Below are 24,247 nucleotides of genomic sequence, written 5' to 3' on the forward strand. Positions count from 1 at the left end.
CTGCAGATTCCAATAAATGCTTAGAACCTTTCTGATGCTTCTCAATTTCCTTTAGATTTTAGTAATTTAGTTGAGTTCAACTACTCACGAGTTGGTGGGTAAACATACCACTTATAGTGAGATACATTTTTATGCTAGCTGATATGAAAGGTTTCTATATTAGTATATATTCAATAGTGTCGAAGCGATGTAAAGGGCTGGGTGGGATGGGTTTAGGCTTTGTCTCGTGAAACCATACAACTGGGGTTAGTGTCACAGATTACACTTGATACAAGACAAATCTTAACCAAATAATAGAGAAAAATATGCATCACACTTCAATTCCAAACTCCACAGGGGAGAAACCTAGATCTTTATAACCGTAGGTTTGCCTTTGATGTTGATTAAGAAGAAATAAACAACTTTAAGACCTGTTCAATTTATACTTTCATCAAAAGTTTAAGTTAATAGGAATAATAAAATTTAATTATTTAAATTTTATCTTAAAACTTTCTCTTGTATGTAAGTCAAGATTTTCTTAATAACAAGAAGTTCAACACATGAAATATTTTATTAAGGAAAATGTTAATTTGCATGAGGTAGTTTTTAAGTACTCATTTTGTTTTCTTTATTTTTTATTTTTACAAATTAGTGGATTTTATTAAATAAAGAAATATATATCCAACTAACTTTTTTTGAGAAAAGTTCTTAAGCTTGAAAAAATAAATTAAAGTTAGCAAATTCTATCAGAAGGTTGTCAATTGTTGTGTCCAGTAGCATGATATTCATATTAAATTGATGAAGTGTAGAGTCTTGATTCAAAATCAATCTATTTACTATAATACCATGTTGAATTATCAGTTACCGATAGAAAGAGGTAAATTGAATTTTTTTTTAAATTATATTTGAACAAAAATACCTTGGAATGTTGTGGGAAGATCCTCTAATTCCTCTCACAAACCATCACCATTTTTTGTTAGCATTACCTTCAAAAGACCTCAAAGAAAAACAATTCAGGAGCTCCCCATTGGTTATACTTTATTTTTTCTGGTTTAGATAATTTTATCACTAAATAAAAAGAAATTCAAAATGGGGAAGTTGGAACCCAAATAAACACCCTTCGTTAGATATAGAGCGAAAATAAAAATCTAATTGATAAATGGTATCAAATAATCGGTCCATGCCCATGGTTGGTCATCGTGAAGACACGGATTTTGGAGTGATCCATTAATCGGAATGTTTAAAACATCTGCTATAAAAAAAAATCCCACAATAAAAAGACGCGCGCCGACTCTAAGTTTTTTAGGTTGCGTTTGGATGCTGAGATAAGTTGGGTTCATTGTGAATAGTAGTGAGTTGAGATTGTGTAATGAGTTTTATTGATTCCATCTAAGATGAGTTTAGATGTGTTTGAATGTTCCATCATGAAACAGTGTAAAACTAGCTAAGTTATATCCATTTAGGTGAGTTTTTAAGTGTTAGATAAAGATCTCCAATCATGCACCTTTGCATTCTTGGATAGAATAGGCCAACAAAAGCCACTTCCCAATAAAAAGAAAGTACCGATGGACTTTCAAAAAGTTAAGACATCATACAAATAGCACAAATCAAGCTTCCAAACACCTACACAAAACTACAAGTAAATAATATAACATAATTGCTGCTCATAAGGAAGACAAAGTGTGAAGAAAGAAATGTGGGATTGATTTGGACGAGGAGGAAAGGCAACACATGGATCACATGCGCTAGCAAGTGAGGGCCGAGGAGGTTGTGATAATGAAAGGGAGGTGGAAATAGTGGGTAGGACCAGGGGGTGATAATTTGTGTTTTCGGGTCATGTTCTTGTTGTGTCACGTTATAAACATTTGATTATATAGGTCAACTCGAACCTAACCCATTAAGCTAAACGTGTCAAATTTTCAAACCCTAACCCAACCTATTTAGATAATAGGTCATGTCGTGTCACCTGTTTTTATCCGTTTAATAATTAATTAGAAATAGGTTAACACGACAAGACGCATTTAAACTCGTTTCATGTAAATAAATTGAATGAACACGCATAATTCATTTGACCTGATTAACATAATTTCATATAAAAGTTAAAATCTATATTTATTAGTAGCTACAATATTTATATATATATATATATCAATATTTTTCAAATTTTAACATATAATAAAATCAATATTATAAACTATACAGTAACAAATATGAGCATAGGTCTAGAATTATAATTCCAACAATAAAAATAATAAAACATAAATATATTGAAAAATACCAATATTACAACTTAACAATAATAAAATTATCATTTTGAAATAAAATCTAAATGGGTCAAAACATGTTGATTTCGAGTTAAGCGGGTTGACCCGTTATTGACCCGTTTATAAATCGTGTCTTAACACATCAACCCGTTTTGATCCGAACTCGTTAACATCAAACTCAAACCCGCAAATTTCATGTCGTCTTCATGTTAGATTCATGAGTCGTGTCACATATTGTCACCCCTAGGGTAGGTGTGTGCAGTGGTGAGAGGCTAGAAAGGTAAGATTTTTTTGCAATTGTTTGGCAAAGATAGGTGGTGCACGAGGCCCACACGCCCACTAGATGAGGATAAGACTTGGTTCACAGAAATAAAAGGCACGACGAGGTTGGTCGTGAGTGACGATGAAGGTTTGGGAGGAGTAAATCTGAGCAACAATGAAAATCTTTGAACAAAAAAAAAAAAAAAGCCTAAAAATGAAGTTAAAATTGAAATGTGGCTGATTGATTGGAAAAAGAATCATGTTGTAGGAAGGGGAGGAGAATGGCTCTGTGGTGGCTATTATAGATGTACAGTGTATAAGCTTGAAGTGAGAGAATTATGTGCAGGCGAGAGAGAACTTTGTTTGCCTCCCCATTGGTTATACACCTTTTTACCATTTCATTACAGGTTACTACTAATCAGAGTACCCTCAACATAATCTTTGGATTAGAAGCATAAGCAGAGCGCCAACACTGCATCCTGTTGAAAATAACACTATTACATTCTAGAAGTTGGCATACGCAATTTGCATCAACACTTCTTTTTTTTAATTAATAAGAATTTTATTATCACGAATAGGCATAGCCCAAGTACACAGAAAGTATACAAAGGAAATGCCTACTACACTCTAGAAAACAGGAAACTAAAATAGAAACAGATTCGATACATTCTTATCATTCCTTTCAAATATCTTAGCCCATAAACTCAAAGTAGAAAATAAAAAGTTTCGAAGATCTTCAAAAGAGTGCTCCTTTTCTTCAAAACATCTCTCATTTCTTTCCAGCCAAAGACACCACATTAAATACAAATGAATCATTCTCCATCTGGCAGCAACCTCTTTCCTCACTTTTTCCTCACCTTACAACCCCGCCAACATGCAAGAAACTCCACAACTTCCTTAGGCATCACCCAAAATAAACCTATATGACCAATAACCTCAGACCACAAAGAGTTTGCCACCTCAAAATGTAAAAACAGATTATTTACAGATTCTTCATCCTTCTTGCACATGACACACTAATTGGCTATACACAAACAATGTTTTCTAAGATTATCCGTAGTCAATACTTTCCCTAGAGCAACCACTCAACTGAAGAACGCCACCTTTGTAGGTGCCTTCACCCTCCAGTCCATCTGGCAGCAACCTCTTTCCTCACTCTTTCCTCACCTCACAACCCCGCCAACATACAAGAAGCTCCACAACTTCCTTAGGCATCACCCAAAATAAACCTATCCGACCAATAATCTCAGACCACAAAGAGTTTGCCACCTCAAAATGTAAAAACATATTGTTTACAGATTCTTCATCCTTCTTGCACATGACACACCAATCAGCTATACACAAACAACGTTTTCTAAGATTATCCGTAGTCAATACTTTCCCTAGAGCAACCACCTAACTGAAGAACGCCACCTTTGTAGTTACCTTCACCCTCTAGTCCATCTGGCAGCAACCTCTTTCCTCACTCTTTCCTCACCTCACAACGCCGCCAACATGCAAGAAGTTCCACAACTTCCTTGACCATCACCCAAAATAAACCTATCCGACCAATAACCTCATACCACAAAGAGTTTGCCACCTCAAAATGTAAAAACAGATTATTTACAGATTCTTCATCATTCTTGCACATGACACACCAATCAGCTATACGCAAACAACATTTTCTAAGATTATCCGTAGTCAATACTTTCCCTAGAGCAACCACCCAATTGAAAAACGCCACCTTTGTAGGTGCCTTCACCCTCCATATGCTTTTCCATGGAAATATACAGCCAGAATGACAGTTAAGCACCTTAAAATAAGAATTAACCGAAAACATGAAATTTCCAACATCGTCCCACAATAGCCTATCCCCTCTTCCCTGTTTCACTTTTGAATTATAAATCATTCCCAAAAAATCTAAGACAATATTAACTTTTCAATCATTTAGATTTCTAATAAAGTTAACATTCCATAAAATATTAGTATCTTTACATTGAAAATAATCTACCTCAACAACATTTTGATCCCTTGCCAGCCTATAGAGAGATGAAAAATCTAATTTAAGAGCTGATTCCCCACACCAAATGTCATGCCAAAAGAAAATCTTCTTCCCTTCCCCCACCTTAAATTTAACATGTTTAGAAAACTCTCCCAACCTTTCCTAATAAACTTCCATAAACTCACCCCATGCACTCCTCTAGCTTCTTTAGAACATCAATCCCCCCCACTTATTCTCATATTTTACTGTAACAACACTCTTCCATAAAGCATCTTTCTCTTCATGATATCTCCAAAGTCATTTCTTAATGAGTGTTTTATTAAATAACCTCAAATTTCTAGCCCCCAATCCACCACAAAAAACTAGTTGACAAACCTTGTTCCAACTAACCAAATGAAACTTATTTTCCTCTCATTTTCCTCTCCATAAGAAATTATGATAAATATTCTCAATTCTCCTAGCAACCCCAACCGGCAAAGGGAAAAGTGAAATAAAATAAGTGGGAAGATTAGACAATGTACTCTTTATCAAAGTAATTCTTCCCCTTTAGACAAATATATATTTTTCCATCCAGCCAACATTTTCTCGATCTTCTCAATCACCTCATCCCATATCAAAATAGATTTGTGAGAAGCACCCAATGGAAGACCAAGGTACTTCATCGGCAATGAAGCAATCTTACACTCCAAAATATTAGTCAATTCTAAAATATTGCCCACAGCACCCACAGGAACAATTTCATACTTGTTCAAGTTAATCCTTAGGCCCGAGACAACTTCAAACATAACAACAATGCTCTTAAAGTTCGAATATGTTCTTGGTTGGACTTTCTAAAAATCAATGTGTCATCGGCAAAAAGAAGATGAGATAATTTAACGCTATTCCTTTCCTCTTTTCCCACCTCAAACCCTGGCAAGTGCCTTCCTTCAACCGCCACTTCCAACATTCAATTCAACACATCCATGACAAGGACAAAAAGAAAAGGAGATAACGAATCTCCTTGTCTCAAACCACGTGAACTATTAACAAACCCAACCAGAGTGTCATTCACCAAAATGGAAAATCTCGACATCGACATATACCATTTGATCCACATACACCATTTCTCCCTAAAACCATATCTCCGAAGCAAATACAAGAGAAGATCCAAACTAACATGATCATATGTTTTTTTCATGTCCAATTTAATCAAAATACCATATTCATTAGATTTAATTCTGATGTCCACATATTCTTTAACAACTAAAATCGAGTCGAGGATTTGCCTCCTTCTTACAAAGGCATTTTGCGATTTCGAAATAATTTTTCCCAACACCACATTCATACGATTAGCTAACACCTTAGAGATTATCTTGTAAACCCCACTCACCAAACTTATAGGCTGAAAATCCTGCATCTCCATAGCCCCTACCTTTTTGGAAATAAGTGCTATAAAAGTAGCATTTAAACTTTTATCAAATTTCATAAATCTATGAAATTCAAGGAAAACATTCATAATATCATCTCACACTATATCCCAACACGATTGAAAGAAAGCCAAAGAAAAATAATCCGGTATCCCTTGTCATTCCTCCAACCACATCAAGAACTTCATCCTCATCAAAAGCTCTCTCCAACCAATCTGCACTTGCTTGATCAATGGAGTCAAAAAATAGTCCATCAAGCTTTGGCCTCCAAGCATATTCTTCATTGAACAACTTCTCATAAAACTTGACAATGTGATCCTTAATGACCTCTTGTGACACCCTCAACCTCTGTTTGGGATGGAACAAAGATTTAGAGCGTATAGACATTTAACACAAGGTTACATACCCCCATACATGACAGTTAATATACAATACATCCTATAAGTGCAACTAGCAGTATGCAATAATTGTAGCGGAATAAGGGTAATTAGTTATAACTCATGCCAGAATGAACTAAAAACAACCCAATAGCATTAATAATCATCATAAGTTCAAACTTAAAGATAGCATTTCCTTAATACAAAATACTTAATCCAAGTTCTATGGTTGGATCAACTATTTCATACTCTTTGAAGTATGAAGAGTCAATGTTTATGAGTATGAAAATTATTTTTAGTTTTCGTTCAAGGTCTGGCTCCTCTTCAACCATCTACATCCAGCGATCCATCATGGTCATCCTCTACATGTCCTGTCACAACTTCTATATCATTCCATGGAGAATCATAGTGATCCCACAAAAGGTGAGATTTATTCAAAATCTCAGTAAGTTAAACAACTAACTTGCACAAAGATAAATTATGCATGAAGAATGATAAATACGAATTGCAGGAAATGCAGAAAAATGTGCATGTATCTCCCATCCAGATTCCTCAACTTTTTTAGAAAAACCCTGATGCACTTTTGCTTTCAGAGAATATTTTCATTTTCTCATTCTCAAAAACATGACGTTTCAAAAGAGAACATTTCATATTTCATTGTTTTAAAAAATCATAACATTTCATCGTTTATTAAAGCCATCATTAACATACGTTTAATAGCAACATGGTTCCTCATATGGACCATGAGCATTTGCCGGTGACCGTAGCACAACTCATGTTAGCACTACGTCATTATCTGCAGACATCGTTTTCAATGCATTGATAATATAACATAACATCATAACATATACACCCACCAGCATTAAGTGTTATAACATATGACTTCACACTAGCATTCTTTAAAAAGAACTCATTCGAAACTGGCTGACTGTTCTACGTCAGCTTAGGGTAGGGGTGTGCATCCGGATCCGGATATCTGCCCACAACCGGATCAACCGAATCCAGATCCGAAATTTAAAAACAGGGTAGTTATCCGCTTGGATTAATCCGGATTTAATCCGGGCGGATAATCAAATCAAATCAGGATATCCGGATTATAACCAGATTTAATCCAGTTTTTATTTTTTTTTAAAGACAAACTTTAAAAACAAATTTATAGCAGTTTTTTTTAAAAAAATTTGATACCATGCTTAAATTGTCCAGATTTTTTTAAAAAAATTAATTCAAACACTTTCTAAAATTAATTTATAAAAGAAAATTAAATAACAAAGTAAATAAAAATACAAAATAAATAATATTGTTGTTACATCACAATGCAAAACATAAATTTACAAAGAACAAAATAAATAATAATACATCACAACTAATTAAACTAATACATCACAATGCAAAATAAATAACATTGTTCAATATTTTCTGATTATGCATTAGTTATCACATCTTGAATCTGGAATTGGGGGGAAAAATTGAATTCTTTCACCTTGATCTGGTGATGACTATTTTGGAAAAATTTTTGCTAGACTGAGTCTCCATAAGCTGCCACCAGCATCCATTACAACAGAAAAATGAAAACTATAGTGATTAGAAACAAGTCAAAAAGAACAAGAGAAGAAAACTTGAAACAAAACCTCACAAAGACACTACAATAATTATTGTCTTTCAACTTTAGTTCTTGGATCTATATCAGCAGACAGACGCAACCAAGCAAAAAAGATGACTGATTCTTCTACAGTTATTTGAGGAGATAATCAACAAAGATAATAGAAAATTTTGCATGAAATATGAATGTTTCTTTCTATTCCTCTAGTGGCAACAAGTCAAACAGAGTCTTTTTTATGTAAATTTAAAAAAAAAAAAAAAAAAGTCAAACAGAGTCTTTTCCAACAACACCTTTAGTCTAGGGGTTATTAGTCCATTCTTACTCACTCCAGAGTAGACAGAGGAGTTCCACTAGAATGAATCTCCATCCTAGCCTTTGGGGTCGTGAAAAGATTCATTTTTATACTACGCTTAAAAAATGTATTTCATGACATGTGCATATATAGCAAGCTTTTTATGTTAAATGACATTTGTAGATGCAATATGCTAAAATGGTAGAAATATCACATGTCATATAAATATACACTCAATGTATCATATAACATGATATTTTATGCTCAATGTGATAATTGAAACATGAATGAGATATTTATCAATAAATTATAAATAATCTATCGAGGTATAAGTTAGATGTCAACTTACAAACTTCCGGAGTAATTGAAGAATAATGTCGTAGCTGCATAAATCAAGTGCATACTAAGTTAGGATTAATACTTCTATAGGTGAGGTCCAAAATTAAAGGCTTCAAAAATGGGTATTTACAAAATACCCCTAGACCTCAAAAATTGCCATTAAGACACTAAATTTTCACTAATTGTAAACAAACTCCAAATTTAATAAAAATTCATAGATTTCATATTTTGGGCATTCTAAAACCATTTATGCCCTTGGATTTTCAAAAATCAAAGTGAAACTTGTCCAAATGGTCCCAACCCGTGGCATGCACTCTAGTTTATGCCTAATTGTATTTTCAACTATCGGTTCCTATGAATGGATGCATATGAGATTTTCTTTAATCACTCTTTAATCACAAATGATCACTAACATCTTTAATGAAATCATGAAGACCAATTCTAGGATAATTGAGTTCATCCCAATACTTAATCATGGCTAAAATATCCTTAATATTTACTTCATTCAAACCGATTCATACTTGATTATCAAAACAAAATAGATTCAAAACCTATCATGGCATGCTTCTAACCACAATTTAAACCTTCCATAATCATGTTAATACAATAATGAATCATATCAAATCATGCTTAAGACATGCCATAGCTAAATTCTCAGTTAAAAACATTTAATTAATCAAACAATCCCTTAATTGACCCGATTTTTATTTAAGCATGATAACCTTCCCAAAACTAACCCAGATTTCGTACCAACACATGGAAACAAAGCTTGACATGCTAATTAAAATCAAAAGCAAGAAAACATACAAATTATGTGGCCTTCCAAACACTCAAGAATTCACTCGGTTTCACTCTTTTGATCTCTAAAAGGGAGAAGTGCTCTTCAAGGCTCAAGAAGAAACTTGGAGCTGAAGTAAGGAGGAAATGAGGAAATGAGGGGGCCTTTTATAGGCAGCCAAGAGGAAGGGAACGCTGGCTTTGGTCAAGGGGATTGATGGAAGATGGTGTATGAATCTGAATATTTTAGATTTTCACTCCATCATTTATGTCATCTTGTGCATAGTGCCCTAACCACCATAATTTCACTCCTATGGTTGCTACATTACTCCTATTGGGGCTGGCCAAGTCGTGGGACAGAGGAGAAGGGAGAAAAATCATCAAAACCACCCAAAAGGCTGACGGGTTCAGCTAATTTTCCTTTGGTGATCATTATCTTTACTAATCCCTTTGAACTATCATCATAGCTGATTTGTACAAGAGTAAGGTTACTTCTTGAAGACCTATTCTGGTGGTCGAAGGTGGGAAGTTGGCTGCCAAGTGATCATAAATGTGTAGCCCGAAATAAGGTGATGAGATTGAGGTGTCCTGCTGAAATTTTCAGGCTGCCTTTTACAATTTCTGTCCTTTTGAGCTGGGGAATAGTGACCTGAAACCACCATAATTTCTTCCCTACTGTGGCTACAATGGTCCTACAATGGTGGTCAGGTCATGGGGTGATAAGTGTTATTATTATGTGATTTTTATCCAGACTGATGAAAGGCAGTGAGATCTGAAATTTGGGCGATGAGCCTTATCTCGAGGGCAGTAAAGAGATTTCTCTCGCCCAAAGGCGAGAAGGCTTAGAGCATTAGCATTTTATTCATCATTTTTATCTTCAAAATTTGATGAAAAGTACATATTTTTCATAAATCCAAAATCTCCTCTATCCATAATCATGCATTGGATTAGTTATTGAATTCATCAAAATAATAATATAATATTATTTTGTTAATAATAATATTTTGAATTTATTTTTTTCATATTTTACAATTACACTAACTATATGTTAATTAATAATTTAATTTGATACTTAAATTATTATTTCCTAAATTAAATATATTATGACTCAAAATTGGGAAACAATAATTTAAATAAATAAAATAATAGTTATAGTGTGAATAGTGAGTCTTCAAATTTGAAGATGAAGGAAAATGTACTGTAGCTAAAAGCTTGACATTTGAGCATATGGTGAATCCAATGCCAGGATTTTAAAGTCAAAATCATCAAATTTTGAAGATTGGACTCATCAAATGAGTCCAATGCTAGTGCTCTTACATCTCAATAGGCGAAGAAATTCGCAACCAGAGGGCGAAGACCTGGGCGCGAAGACTTGGCGCCAATATATTTTACCTTCTGGGCGAGAAAACTTGGAACGACGTTCTAGGCGGTTAGATTAGGCGACTAGTCTAACCGACCAACTTAAAAGTTCAACCTAAACGACATCGTGGGCAACAACTAGAAAAAGCGAGGAAATCTTTCATCCCGATCGAGAGTCTTTCTACTCGGTAGGTGAGAAGAGAGTCGTGTGGTTTTTGTGACCTCCACATCAGTTATATTCAGCGCACACGACATCTACTCGATAGGATAATTCATCCATACCGAGATCAATCTGCTACTGACCACTAAATCCGTGCTCCACAATCAATCCATTGGCGACCAAATCCTTTCGAGCTCTGCAATAAATTTGTTGGCAACCAAATCCTTCTGAACTCAGCAATTCAGGCCACATATCATTGAATCTTCCATTTTGGATAATCACGTATCTTATGTGAATTTTGTACTAAGTGTCAAGATTAAAGCTAACCTTACCATCAACCCTAATGTAATTAATAACCCAAAATTATAAGGTCCTCTTGCCAACTCAAATATCCAAAATTATTCTTATTCTAGAATAGCTCAACTCCTAATTAACTAGGATTAAGGTTACTAAAGTCAAGGCCTAAGGAGCTTTTTAGGCGGGGTGTTACACCTCTTGATCTGAAATGATGTTATCGCCATCATGTAACATCATTCCAGAACCTCGATAGCATTATTTCTTTGATGGAAATTCACCATACGGTGAAAAAATCTTGTGCACTTGTCACATTCTTTTGGCCAAAGAACCTAGGATTTCTATCTCCAAGAAATTTCCTCCATTAAAGATATCTTCTCTAATTCATCCACTACCACTTTTTTTCTATCCAATTCCTCTCCAGAAACATCTCTCAATAGCTCCCTTTCCTCCAAACTCTGCAATTGCTACATCAAGAGTTTCCTTTTATTTTTTGTGTTCCCAAACTCCTCCACATCTACTTCTTCAAATCTGTTTTTAATGCCTTAAGTTTACCAGCCAGTACAAAGCTTAGGGTACCAGAAAATTAGTATGAAGAGCACCACGACCACATCCTATCCACAAAACCCTCAGCCTCCAACCACATTTTTGAATTTAAAATCCAGTGGGCCACTAAAAGTGCTCCCACTCTCCAGCATAACAAGATAATGGTCAGAGCACATTATGGGTAACCTTTCCAGCCTCAAATCAGGAAAAGTAACCTCACAAGAAGCTAAAACCATAAATAAGTCCAGCCTAGACCAAACCCTTCCATTGGACCACGTAAAATCCCCACCAACTATTATCCACGTAAAACCAAATGTAAAACTAGAAATCCCCGCCATTACGTCCCATAAAAAGCTCCTACTATTATCCAGGTTTGGAGCATAAATCCCCCCAAAAGCCCATTTAGATCCGTCATCCACACTTTTGAAATGGAAAGCAACCATAAACTCCCCCACATAATGATCTACCATCTCCACTAACCTCCTACCCCACATAACTATAATACCACCTGAAGCCCCTTTCGAAACTAATTCAATCCATCCCACACTTTGACAGTTCCATAAGCTTTTCACAATTAATTGATTAACCAACTTCAACTTGGTTTCTTGGAAACAAATAACATCGTCTCTCCACTTTCACGTCATATTCTTAACCTAAAGATGTTTTTTATAGTCGTTCAGCCCCTTCACATTCCAAGAGATGATTGTTGGTTTCATGGATGACTATAAACAACCCTCTCATTGCCTTTATCTCTAAAGGGACTTCGTCCATTTGTATTATAGTTAATAGAGCACGATAACCTTTTCAATTCCCTCTCCTTCTTTTGAGCGGATCTAGCCAAAGAAGGTTGACCAGCCTCTATGGCTATCAAGAGTGCTCTAAATTGTTCCTCATGTCCAACACAAGAGATTCCCACACAATCCTTGATTTCATCAACTTTTCTCATCACCCAATCGGATGAGGAATTGGGCCAATCAATTCCTGGAAGGATAGAACACAACGGATCAAGGTCCATTTCATCTTCAAACTCTCTCTGCTCACCTGACTCACTTGCCTCTACCTCTTCCTCCCCTCCAAGAACCAGCAACATCTCATAATTGGACCTCTAGGTGCAAGGGACCCCATAAGCAAAATCCTCGATGGACCCAATGACATCACCGTTCGATTCCACATCTCCCTCCACCACAACAACCCCCACTGAAACCCTCTCAATGCCTCTAGAACATATCTTAGTAGGAGTCAGTAATGGTTGAGAAAGGAAACTCCCAACCCAGAGATGAGAATCTCCCTTTTGAACATCAAGCTCGGAGGAAGGCAACAAATTCCCCTTCGCCGGAGTTGATCTCGCCACTTGAGTATCCTCAAAGAGATCGACTACCATCGTCGTCGCTTTCAATGAAGGAATCACATCTTCCTGAGCCGTCGAGGGTTTAATCTGAAACTCTTCAAAGTGCCGAATCTCATATATGAGCAAAAGAACGGTCGTCGTAGGATTGGCCCCTATCGGACAGCCTCTTGAAGACTCGATTGCTGTCATCAAGCCTGCCTGTGACGACAAAGTGACTATCGGAGCCACCGAGCCCTTGGGATTCTCTACCTGCGACGAAACAACCATCTCATTCGACATGTCCTCCTTTTTCTTCGTCACTGATGGATCCTCTGCCATACTGCTGTCACCATCTCTGAAACCGCTAAAGGGTACCCACCTATCGATGGGCCTGCAAGAGTTGGGTCTCGTCTCCTCTAGACTAGGCCAGTCTGTTTCCAAGTGTTTAACAGGCTCATGGGCTGCGGCCCATATCCCAGGATTGCCTTTCTTTTGTCTCCTGTTGGGCCCCCTTTTATCTCCTGTAACCAAACCCGTTTCTTGTACCATTTGGCCCTTTGAAAACTATTTTTCTCTAAGAGCACTCTCATTAGATTAACCAAAGTTAAATAACATTTTTTATGAATGTAAGAGAAATTTGACTTTTGGATATTTCATTCACATAAATCTTCACATTGAAATAGCTATTTTTTCATTATATAATAATAAAATAATATAAGATGAATTTAATTTTAGTTATTCAAATCAAATCTCCACATTAGATTATACATTTATTCATTATATAGTAATGAATAACTAATAATTTTTAAAATATTTTATTTTTTTAATTATTAATTTATTTTATTTTATCATATTTTACTATTCTACCTATTATATATTAATTAATAATCATATTCTTATTAAATTAATATATCACAAACTCAAATTAATATACCAATTATGATAAAATATGTGATAGAAAGAAAAGGAGAGAAATAATTAATAAAATATGTATTTGATGTATGTACAGTAACCTTCAAATTTAAAAAAACTTTTAAAAGTCGCTGTAGCCAAATTCTATTGGAATATAAGTATATTTTGCTCTCTAATAGCTAAATACTCAATAAATTTAACTTTTAACTAATCTAATGAGAGTGTTCTAATTGCCAGATTCCTCCACACTAAAGCCCATATCGACGCCCCTTCCTCAAGCCCACTCCAACAACTCTTTGTTCGTCTTGACACCATATTAAAAGTCCACTCCATCCTAAAGCATACTGTTGCTCATTCACGTCTAGCAGCATGCTGTGTACGTTCCACTCTACCAGACCGACAGTAGGCCTGCCATCACCACCCTCCTGCTGCACAGTGCCTATCCCTATGGTACGATGATCTCTGTCATACCCCTGTCCATTACCTAGACTTGCAGAAGCTCATCTCGGGACTTCTCTAACATCGCTACCTCCACCCCTGTCGCTAGGTTGCACCGGCTTCGAAGTTACCTCCAGAGCCTTCCTATAGGAGTGATGTTGCAGCTGAGGCACTGCCACCATAGGTACTCTACCTCTGTTACGGTTTAGTCCTCTTCCTTCATTTACAAAATCCCACAACGCCTCCATCATCCTTTTCCATCCCTTCCCCTCCATCTCCTCTGGTACGAAGATGAAACTGTGCCTACTACCACTACTGTATTCCACTATAGTCATGTATCGACCGCGAATATTAGAGCACCTCTGGGCTATGAAGCTGCGATTCCCTTCCCGTACCGTGGTGTAGAAATCCTTTGTTGCACCCTTCAAACAATCCTCCAGTGGTTTGGCAAGCCACTACACCGTGGGCAACCCCATTCTCACCTTATTCATAAGCTTCCAACTTCTCTCAATAATGAGCAAGGAACCTCCTTCCCTTGAAAAAGAAAAAACCTTCAATTCTATCGGTAAGTGTTTAGTAGACCCCATTCTATTCACCCCTACAATTCCAGACCTGCTAAAATCCCATTGGCAGAAACTACTAAGGAAATTTTTGCATCAACACTTTCTTCGCAACAAATAGAGAAATGGTAAATCCTGTTGAAAAGAACACTATTTCACCCAATTGATTTATTAAAGTCTCAAATAGATAAGTCTCATACAATTCCTTTTAAAAAAATAGACCCACCTAAAAAAAGTGTAAAAAAATTTATATTTTATTAGTGAGACCCACTTTTTTACAAAGAGTTTGTATGAAACTTGTCTATTTGAAACTTGTACCATTACTCTTTCCTCCCATGGTATTACTTCCTAGCTTAACTAGCACTACTTTCAATGTAAAAGCCCATGTAGCACAAAGAACACCGGGTGAACTGTTAGGAAAAACCAGGATCCTAATAACCACATGAATGATAAACAAAAAGTTTTGTACAGCTGTAGCAATTACATAAAATTTATTCAATACATGACAACAAGATACACAAACGAGCAAACTTGAATTTGGCAAAGCTGTAGGAAAATTTCCTCCAACTCTCAGTTCCATAAACTGCTCATAAAATGACCACCCAAATCGAACATAACTTGGCCAGGTTCGTTGCTAAGGAGCAACTTATAAAACATATTTGGCATCACCTATAAAACTACAATTTGCAGACTAATCTGACTTGCCCCATTTTTAATTATATACACAACAGGGGAGAATTTACCCGAACGATTCAGACTCGGAAGGTTGTTTGTAAGAAATGTGAAAGGAAAATTTGTTTGTGCGAGAACCATAAGGGCAACTACAAAGTTCGATCTTCAATGTAAACTAGGGCAATATCATTCACTCCATTATGCTCCATTTCATCCTGCAACTCTTGTTAGCTTTTCCGACAGATCTGAACCAGCAATCTGCTCTACCAAACTGCAAGGCACCAACATAACAGACAACTTTTACCAGATCGCCACACCACTATTGTTTTTATGGATGAAAAAATTATAAACCAAAAGAAGGACAAAGTGCAATAAACATAGAAATATAATTTTATAGCCAAATATGGATAGTACACATACTTTGGAGACTCAGAATCAGGTTCGTTTGGCTCACTAGCAGATGGAAGTGCGTAGTACTGAACGGAAATCAAATCCCCCTCTGTTGGTCCTGCTGACTCGGGAGACCCTTGGAAGTTTACAGCCGAATTTTTCCCAGATGACATTCCTGCAGAATTGGCAAAATCATGAGAACACAAACCAGAGGTAGGAAAGGAAAATCTTATAAAGAACTAAGGCAAGGTTAAAGCAACTTAAAAAGGAAAAGAGAATAAAGGGGAACTAGTTTTAAAATCTGATTCAAATATAAACTTGCTGAGAATCCACAACGCCCAAAGATGCAACCAAAACAGATTCAATAAGAATACAGATGTCAGCCAACAAACACCACAGAGAATGAATCTCTATGGTGTCTCTATTCTTGGAGAAGTCTATTTAGGATGATATATTTTTCCTTCAAACATGAATAATCTAAGCGAATCCACTGAAGATTCATGGGACAACGTGAATCTGAAGTATGACTTCACATCATCAGGAAGTGGTAGGCTGCTTTATTGTCATTTTTTTTTCCTTTGATATACTTATCTAACTGCTAGGCTACTAGTTCACTAAACAATCAAAGTTGTGATACAATTCTTTCCGCACATTAATCTAAATTTGTCTGGTAGCAGTCCAAGCACAGAGAACGAGTTAAGCAATCAACCAAAATACAATGCTATATACAAGGTATATCATCATCAACTTCAATCATAAATATATTTTTTTTTTATAAGTAACTTCAATCAGGATTTTTTTTTTTTTTTTTAAGTAAACAAATTATATTACTCCAAGAATAGGCCTAGTCCAGAATATACAGAGACAATTTTGACTAAGAAGGTGCAAGAGATATAAGGAAATCATGGAGGGCCATGCCGTTGAAATCAACAGGCAACAGAATTGGACCAAGTACATAACGTGCTGAAATCTAATGTACCCCTCCAATAATTGGCCAGCTGGCCAAAGCTGCTACTACGGTCTCTGGCATAACCCAACGCACTTCTACTTTACCCAGCACCCTATCCCACAATATGTGCTATCTCACAATGTAACAAAATTTTACACTGTGACATTAAAATCTCCCCTTATACATCAAGGGAGGTTCCACCAACTGTGAATTCCGGCCAGTTCTTCACACAAACACACTTTGTTGCTGTCTAGGTTTGGACCATAGACACCTGCAAAAGTCCAATAAAAAGTTATCTGGCACACTCTTAAAAGAGCATGCTACCGTGTACCTCCCTATATATTCCTCCATTTTCTCCACCACCCATCTGTCCCACATCACTAAAAATCCTGACGCCCCATTAGATGCCATATAAACCTAGTCCACATGAACTCCACTCCACAAGCTTCTCACAGTTCCCCTATTGATCAGCTTCATCCTAGTCTCTTGTAAACACACAATATCCGCCTACCACTCACGATGGAAGTTTCTTATCTGAAGACGTTTATTGGCCTCGTTGAGCCCGCAAACATTTCACGACACAATTTTGGGTTTCATGGAGAAAAGGCCAACCCCTTCCCTTTCGACCTGCCCCTACTAGAGCTACCCTCAGTGTTCAGCAACCATGTTAACCTATTAAGCTCCTATTGTTGTTGGTGCCCTGCTTTGATGGGCGTAAGCAACGCCAAAAACTAGTCTTCGCACCCTTTACATTCCACACCCACAACTTTTTGGATTTCTTTTACCTTCTCAAAAACCAGTCCGAGACTCCCGACTGGGAAGGTAACAGAAAGTTCAAAGGGGTCGGCTCCACCTCCCTGTTAACCCCTGGAATGTCTCGAGTCTCTCCCCCACCACCGAGATTTCAATCATACCTAATAGATCACTCAAAGCCAACACATTTTCTTCATCTGAGGACACCCATTCAACAGAATCATATTGGGACAAACCCAACTCAGAGTCCGAGAACTCCCCATCCCTCATGTCCACCTCTGGGTCTACGAGAAAACATCCAAGGTGATTCGCCGGAATCCCCCTCCCCTCCTCTTCCCTCATTGGTACTGTCTGACCCTCGAGCAGCGAAGAAAACCCACCCACTCGAGTCGCAAAGTCCACCACGACATCAACCCCTTCCTTCCGAGCACCCCATACCTGAAGGTTGTCGTCAGAGAGTACCCCCGTCGTCATTGGCAGTTTCTATTGGCCCCCCGATGTCTCCCCCTGCATCAGCGGCAGGCACGGCATTAACTCTCTTGGTTGTGCACCAAACGTGACACCGGTAAGAACCCTAGGGCTTTCACCCTCTTTCTGGGCCCTTCCACAAGGCCCAACCGTGTGTTCCTTACTACCTATATCAATAGCCAATGGGCCTGTGGGCTAAGAGCCTGTGGCCTGCACTTTCGACCCCACTTTCCTCCAAACAAGCCCCACGATTTTCTGTTTCTGTTGGGCCTTCTCAGCTTGAGGCAAGCCCGGCCCCTCTATCTCAGCTTCCCCACAGAAGCGTATTTCCTTATTACGCCCAAACAGTTTCTTCAAGTCTTTGGGTTCCTTCTACACTTTCCAAACTTGGCTCTGCAACTCGTCAATCTGCCAGCGCAGTTCCCTCTCCACCTCTCTGCCACCATCTGCAAAGCGTACTCCTTGAGGAGCTTGAGGCATACGTCTGTCAGTGGTCTAGTCCCCATCTCCCTCCCCATACGGTGCAAGAGCCTCCTTATACAACCGTGCCATTGCCCCCTTTGGCCTTGTTTGAAGACTAACTGGAGCTACTGCATCCCGTGCTCTCCTCTCCTGCATCAACTACACCAATGCCTCCTTGAACCTTTTCCATCATTTCCACCCCTCCCCTTCCGGGATGATGATGAAGTTTCTCCTTCCTCCCTCCCTATATTCTACCACCCTCACAAAACAACATCTGTTGTAGGAACATTTTTGTGCTAAGTAACTATAGTAGCCCTCTCTAATGGAGCTATAGAACTCCTCCTTCTCCCCTCTCGAGCAGGCCTCCAGCACCTTGACCATCCACTGCACAGTTCTAAGTTCCACCACGAGTTCCTGCTTCCTACTCCAGCCCTTCTCTGTAATGCGAAATAATTCACCTTCATTACTTAGGGTGAATACTTTCGACTCAATCCCCACCTCTCTAAAGAATCCCATCAAAACCAAATCACAATTGCACTAGCAAGATCATCAGTTTCAACACATGAAAAAATAGCACAAGGTGTATCACAAGAGTATATTTTTGCACAAGGTGTATCAAAATAGCACAAGGTGTATCACAAGAAAATTTTAAGAGAGAGATATTTTTGCCAAACTATATTCAATCAGAAATATTACCTTGAAAGAGTATCACAAGACAGAAGAGAATGGTCAACACCATGGCAAATATGCTGCTGCTGTTAGAAGATGAAGACTTAGCAGCTTTCATCTTCTTCAAGGCTTTCATTCGCTCAATCCTTGCCCGCTTCAACATGGCAAGTTCAGAGATCTCCTTAATTAGCTTCTGGTCAGCCGCATCCAATGATGGACCTCTAGGAGGTCTGGGAGGTTTTGGCGGCTTTTTATTGCTCATCTTTTTACGTTTCTCTTTCACAGGTGTTTTCTCTGCATAATCTACAGTCTCTTCCCCCTCCAAAATCTTGTTGCTGACTGTCTTAACATTCTCAGGATAAAACCCATCACAGTTTAACACATTGCCACATAAACCTGCTCTATCTTCACTCTTGATTGGCACATCAACAAACCCACCACAAATCTTGTCAAGCAATGTACTTGCCTGCTTTTTAGAACCTGAAACAAGGGCTTTGCTCGAATCTTCATTGCTAACTGTTGCCCCACTTTCGATATCACCCTCAAAATCTCTCTTTATTGGAGTCAAATGATCCATTTCAAGCCCAAATTTTTGCCTTCCCCACACTCTTCAAATGATAGAATCCACAATATGTCAAGAAGAACCCCAAAAACCTGAGTCTTTGAAGTCAACCCATGACACAGATTGCCTCTTCAAAGTATATATTAACTTTTAATGGCCAGGCCCCAACTTGACCACAAACCTATCTACCTTCATTAAGTAAACAACAGTTTTCCAGTTGAAGACACGAATAAGACCAAGAAATCTTAAATAATTGCAGTTTACCCTGTTTTACATGACCTGACTACCTTTCCATAAATATCTGGAAAACTAACAATCCCCCTTGTCTTTTCCCTGTGGATGCCTATACAGAACCCTGCAATTATTGATGCAACAGAAAAATACCCATCAACTATCATCTAAAAATAATTAAAAAATCACAAAATTTCAAATGCACTGCCCATGAAATCTTTATAAGGACAACTAAAAAGTTTCCATGAAAATGTCAAATAACTAGTGTGGTGGCTTCAAAAGATCAAGACGTAAAAAATGCAATATTGAGAAAAACCAGGTCAAAACCAATCTGGATATCCTTTATAAGAGGCATAGTAAAAGAGGATAAAAACAATGGTAGAAAGGAAAACGATTTATCAAAGCAACAACAAAGTATATAATCCCACATAACCCATCAAACCCACAAAATATAGCAAATCAACCCGCCCATCGGAGCTCTTATATAGTTACAATGCATTAAATGGTAATTATGATTTTACACAAATCGAAGCCAAAACAAATATAAAAACAATCGATCGATCACTCAAAAGAATAAGAAGCGTTTTGAAGAACGGAAATTTACCTTTAACAGAGAGCGAAGGAACCCCAGATCCGATGCGTAATAAAATGCCACCAAAGAAAACGGAAACCTCGGCCTGCGGAGAGAGAGAGAGAGAGAGAGAGAGAGGGGACAGGAGGGGCTTAGGGAGAGCCGGGAAAGATAGAGACTTGCATTGTCTTTTCAGAATTTTATGATTAAGGCCTCGTCTCACTTTAATTTATTTTATTTTATTATTATAATTTTTTAAATTTTTATATAAAATATAATAAATTATTTAATTTTTTTAAATTTTAAAATAAATTTTTTAAATTTTTACATAAAATATAATAAATAATTTAATTTTTATTTTATTATTTACAAATAATCTCAATTCATCTTAACTCATCTTTAAATTTAAATCACTCCTAAATAATTATGTCTTTTTTTTTTTTTTTTTAAATGATAGGATTTAGTATTATTTCTTTCTATTATTAGTATTATTTTTGTTCCCACTTTGCGTCGTATACATCGTGATGCTGTCGTCACGCAAAGGATCACCGACACTTGTTGGCAATTTCATTTTATACTGTTTAAAATCTATCTTTTTTTGGATATTCCTATTTTACCTAATATTATATCTTTTTTATAAAAAAAAAATATTCGTAATTTTTATTTTTACGTTTAATGATTGTGTTACACGAAGATAAGTGCTTGCTTTATTAATCACTTAGTTATAACCCAAGAAATGAGAGAAAATCCTTATTTGTTGAAGTTAAAAAATTCCATTGAAAATATATATATAATTAATCATATTTTTAATTATTATTCATTCATCATTAGTAGTTAAAATGATGACTATAAATATAAATTAATTCATTTTTTGGATAAACATAATACAATACAAGTAATAATGATGTTGATGAGCGATGATGGAAGACATTAGAAAGTGGATACACCTAAAAGGGCATTTTAACACATGCATCTTCTTTTAGGTAAGTGGTTATTGACATCATTCTAAGTAAAATGGATAGGCACTTTATATGATAATGTATATTTCTCGTTCCATTTTCTTTTTTTCTTTTTCTTTTTTTTGGGTATTTCAAATAATAATAATGATAATGTATATTTGTCTTCTTATAATAAAAGTATCTTGTGTGTATTAATGAAGAGAGACAATTCATTTAAGAATGATTTGGATTCAGAGATGAGTTTAGATGGTTTATAAATAGTAGAATAAAAGTTGAATTACTTATTATATTTTGTGTAGAAATTTGAGAAAATTGTTTTAAAATTTGAAAAAGTTGAATTGTTTATTATATTTTGTGTGGAAATTTGAGAAAGTTATAATGATGAGATGAGATGAGTTGAGGTGAGTTGAGATGGGTTACAAGGCCTAAAGCAAATTCAAAATTTTGAAGCTAAATACAGTGCAACAAATGCATTATATAGAATTATACTTTAGCCACAAAGAGATTATACAAAAGTAAACTCATAAACTGATGTCGCTTGATATGATACATCATATTGTAAAATTATTTTTATTATAAAGTAAATCTAACGAATCTCATGAAACCACATCAATTAGCAGGTTTAATTTATGTAATATTTTTGTGTTTGTAGCAGTTCTCATCTCGCTATAATATTGTCTTTAAATGAATGTGGAGAACTACATAAGTCGCCTCTATTACATGTAGATAAAGACTTAGTGCCTGTTTGGATACAGAAACATCTCACCTCATCTCATCTCACCTAATTTCAACTAATAATCTCATTATTATTCACAAATCATTTCAACTCATCTCATCTCATTATGCAAACGGGCCCTAAAGACATTATGATGCATACACATCGTCTGTGAGAAATTAAAGATAGAATAAACACATTATTACGCTTGACTCTTCTCAAAATACAAGTTGTTACTTCCATTTTAATATGAAATACACACCACACAAATAATAAACGTACAAATCATAAGTGAATAAGCTAAAAAAGTAATGCTAGAAAGAAGCTATTATAGTAGTGCACACTTTGTATTCACTGCGTGACTGCTTGTAATTGATTGTTTCCAACACTCACTTGGGGAGATGTGTAGTCTAGATGATACCACATCATGTGTACAAAATGGATGCTCCCAATAGTGATTTCTATCTATATTTATTCAAGCTAAAAATTCTTTTTAACTCTTTAGCCTCCAAAAAACCTAATGGGAGAAAGCGCACCAATATTATTATGGTCTCATCCCACATCACATGTGCTTCCTCTCTCATAAAGTTGGAGCATTAAAAGGTCATTGAATCATGAATTTATAATTACAGATCAGAACTCACTTATTAAGTTATTATATAACACAGATAGGGATGGTGAGGGTCCATCAATTACTCGAAAGTCATTTTCCCGTGGCCTTTAGACATGTGAGAATGTTGATTTCAAGAGAAGGGAGGGAGAATATTGAACTCTTTTGGATTGTGATTGCCCTCCAAAATTGGAACAAAAACTTTAACTGCCGGGTTTTTTTAAGACAAATATATACTAACGAAAAATGTCGTATGGTACATTTTCCTTATATTTCCATCTCACTTTTTCAAGCAACATTATCTATTAGTTCTTCAATATTATAACAGGACGAAAATAAAATAAAGGAAAATTCTACTTATATTGATAAAATTGATCAATTGTGATTTTTATTTATTTTTAACTTAATAGTTAAGGAAGTGATTATTAGTGAATTGAATTTTTTTTTTATTTTTTTTTATTTTTTAAAATATATAAAAAATAGTCAAAAAATTTTTAAAAAATAAAAAAATGTATTTGCACTTGTCGGTCGATTATCCCAATTAAAAACGTTGGACCAAGTAGCATTATCCTAAAATAAAAATATAGTATATAGCATAACTTTATTCCACCTAAAGGACTTGGGTTAGCTTAATAATTACATCATATATATAAATATATATATATATATTTATGTGTGCATGGATTAATGCACTTTACACTCAAAGTTATTAGGAAGTTTACTCTTTAAACCTCAAAATTGTCAAAACTATCAAATACGTTAAATCATGTCACACCCCCTATTTTTTTACCTATCTTAACTCTTAGAATTGAAAGAAGTTACAAAAAGTACATATGTATAATATTTATGTACGTGTGTATAGCAAAATGGTAAATAGGGGTACGACTAATCCCACGAGGGCGGCAAATACGTACTCATCGGAAGGAACGAAAATTCAATCTCTTACTTTATTTTTATTCTATTATCATAATAAGGTGTCATTACCCATCAACTTTTGAGTTTACTCTTTAAAAAGATAAATGACGATCCTTGAGTGATAAAATGACATATTTTATAAAGTATGATAAAAATAGAATGAGAATGTAGTTTGTAATATTAACGAGAAGAAAATATTTGAAAAATTAAAGAATACTGTAATTTAAGGAAGGATTTTTATGTGAGGGAGATAATTTTAGAACCACCGATTTGAATATTAATGTGGTCCTAACTCATTATTTCATGTGTCACAAAAGCCTCAATAACTATCTTTTATGCTAAGCGAAAGGAATACACACGCAAACTGTGGAAAAAGTTCTTAAAAAAATGTTTTCGGTTGGGTCTCGAGATTTGTGAGAATCGGTCAGACTAGAGCCCAGGCGTGACAT

The 24,247-nt window shown here is 36.0% G+C and overlaps 1 protein-coding gene across 1 annotated transcript; it reads right to left on the bottom strand.

The window, feature by feature from the left end:
• Positions 1 to 15,283: 15,283 nt before the first annotated feature.
• Positions 15,284 to 20,779, bottom strand: LOC108994826. Its single transcript, XM_018970209.2, has 4 exons — positions 20,633 to 20,779; positions 19,263 to 20,152; positions 15,965 to 16,109; positions 15,284 to 15,815 (listed from the first exon to the last, which is right to left on the bottom strand). The coding sequence occupies exons 2-4, from the start codon at positions 19,810 to 19,812 to the stop codon at positions 15,755 to 15,757; spliced, it is 756 nt and encodes a 251-aa protein (XP_018825754.2). The 5' UTR covers positions 19,813 to 20,152; positions 20,633 to 20,779; the 3' UTR covers positions 15,284 to 15,754.
• Between the last annotated feature and the right edge of the window lie 3,468 nt (positions 20,780 to 24,247).

The sequence above is a fragment of the Juglans regia genome, chromosome 12 (assembly GCF_001411555.2).
Source record: "Juglans regia cultivar Chandler chromosome 12, Walnut 2.0, whole genome shotgun sequence".
NCBI classification, from domain to species: Eukaryota; Viridiplantae; Streptophyta; class Magnoliopsida; order Fagales; family Juglandaceae; genus Juglans; species Juglans regia.

Bases quoted from the DNA above. Each gene is read 5' to 3' on its own strand.
- LOC108994826 (XM_018970209.2), bottom strand. From the start codon at position 19,812: ATGGATCATTTGACTCCAATAAAGAGAGATTTTGAGGGTGATATCGAA. The intron at 16,110-19,262 runs GTAATATTTCTG...CCAATTCTGCAG, and splicing joins TCTTGTGATACTCTTTCAAG to GAATGTCATCTGGGAAAAAT. The intron at 15,816-15,964 runs GTATGTGTACTA...GGTGCCTTGCAG, and splicing joins CCTGATTCTGAGTCTCCAAA to TTTGGTAGAGCAGATTGCTG.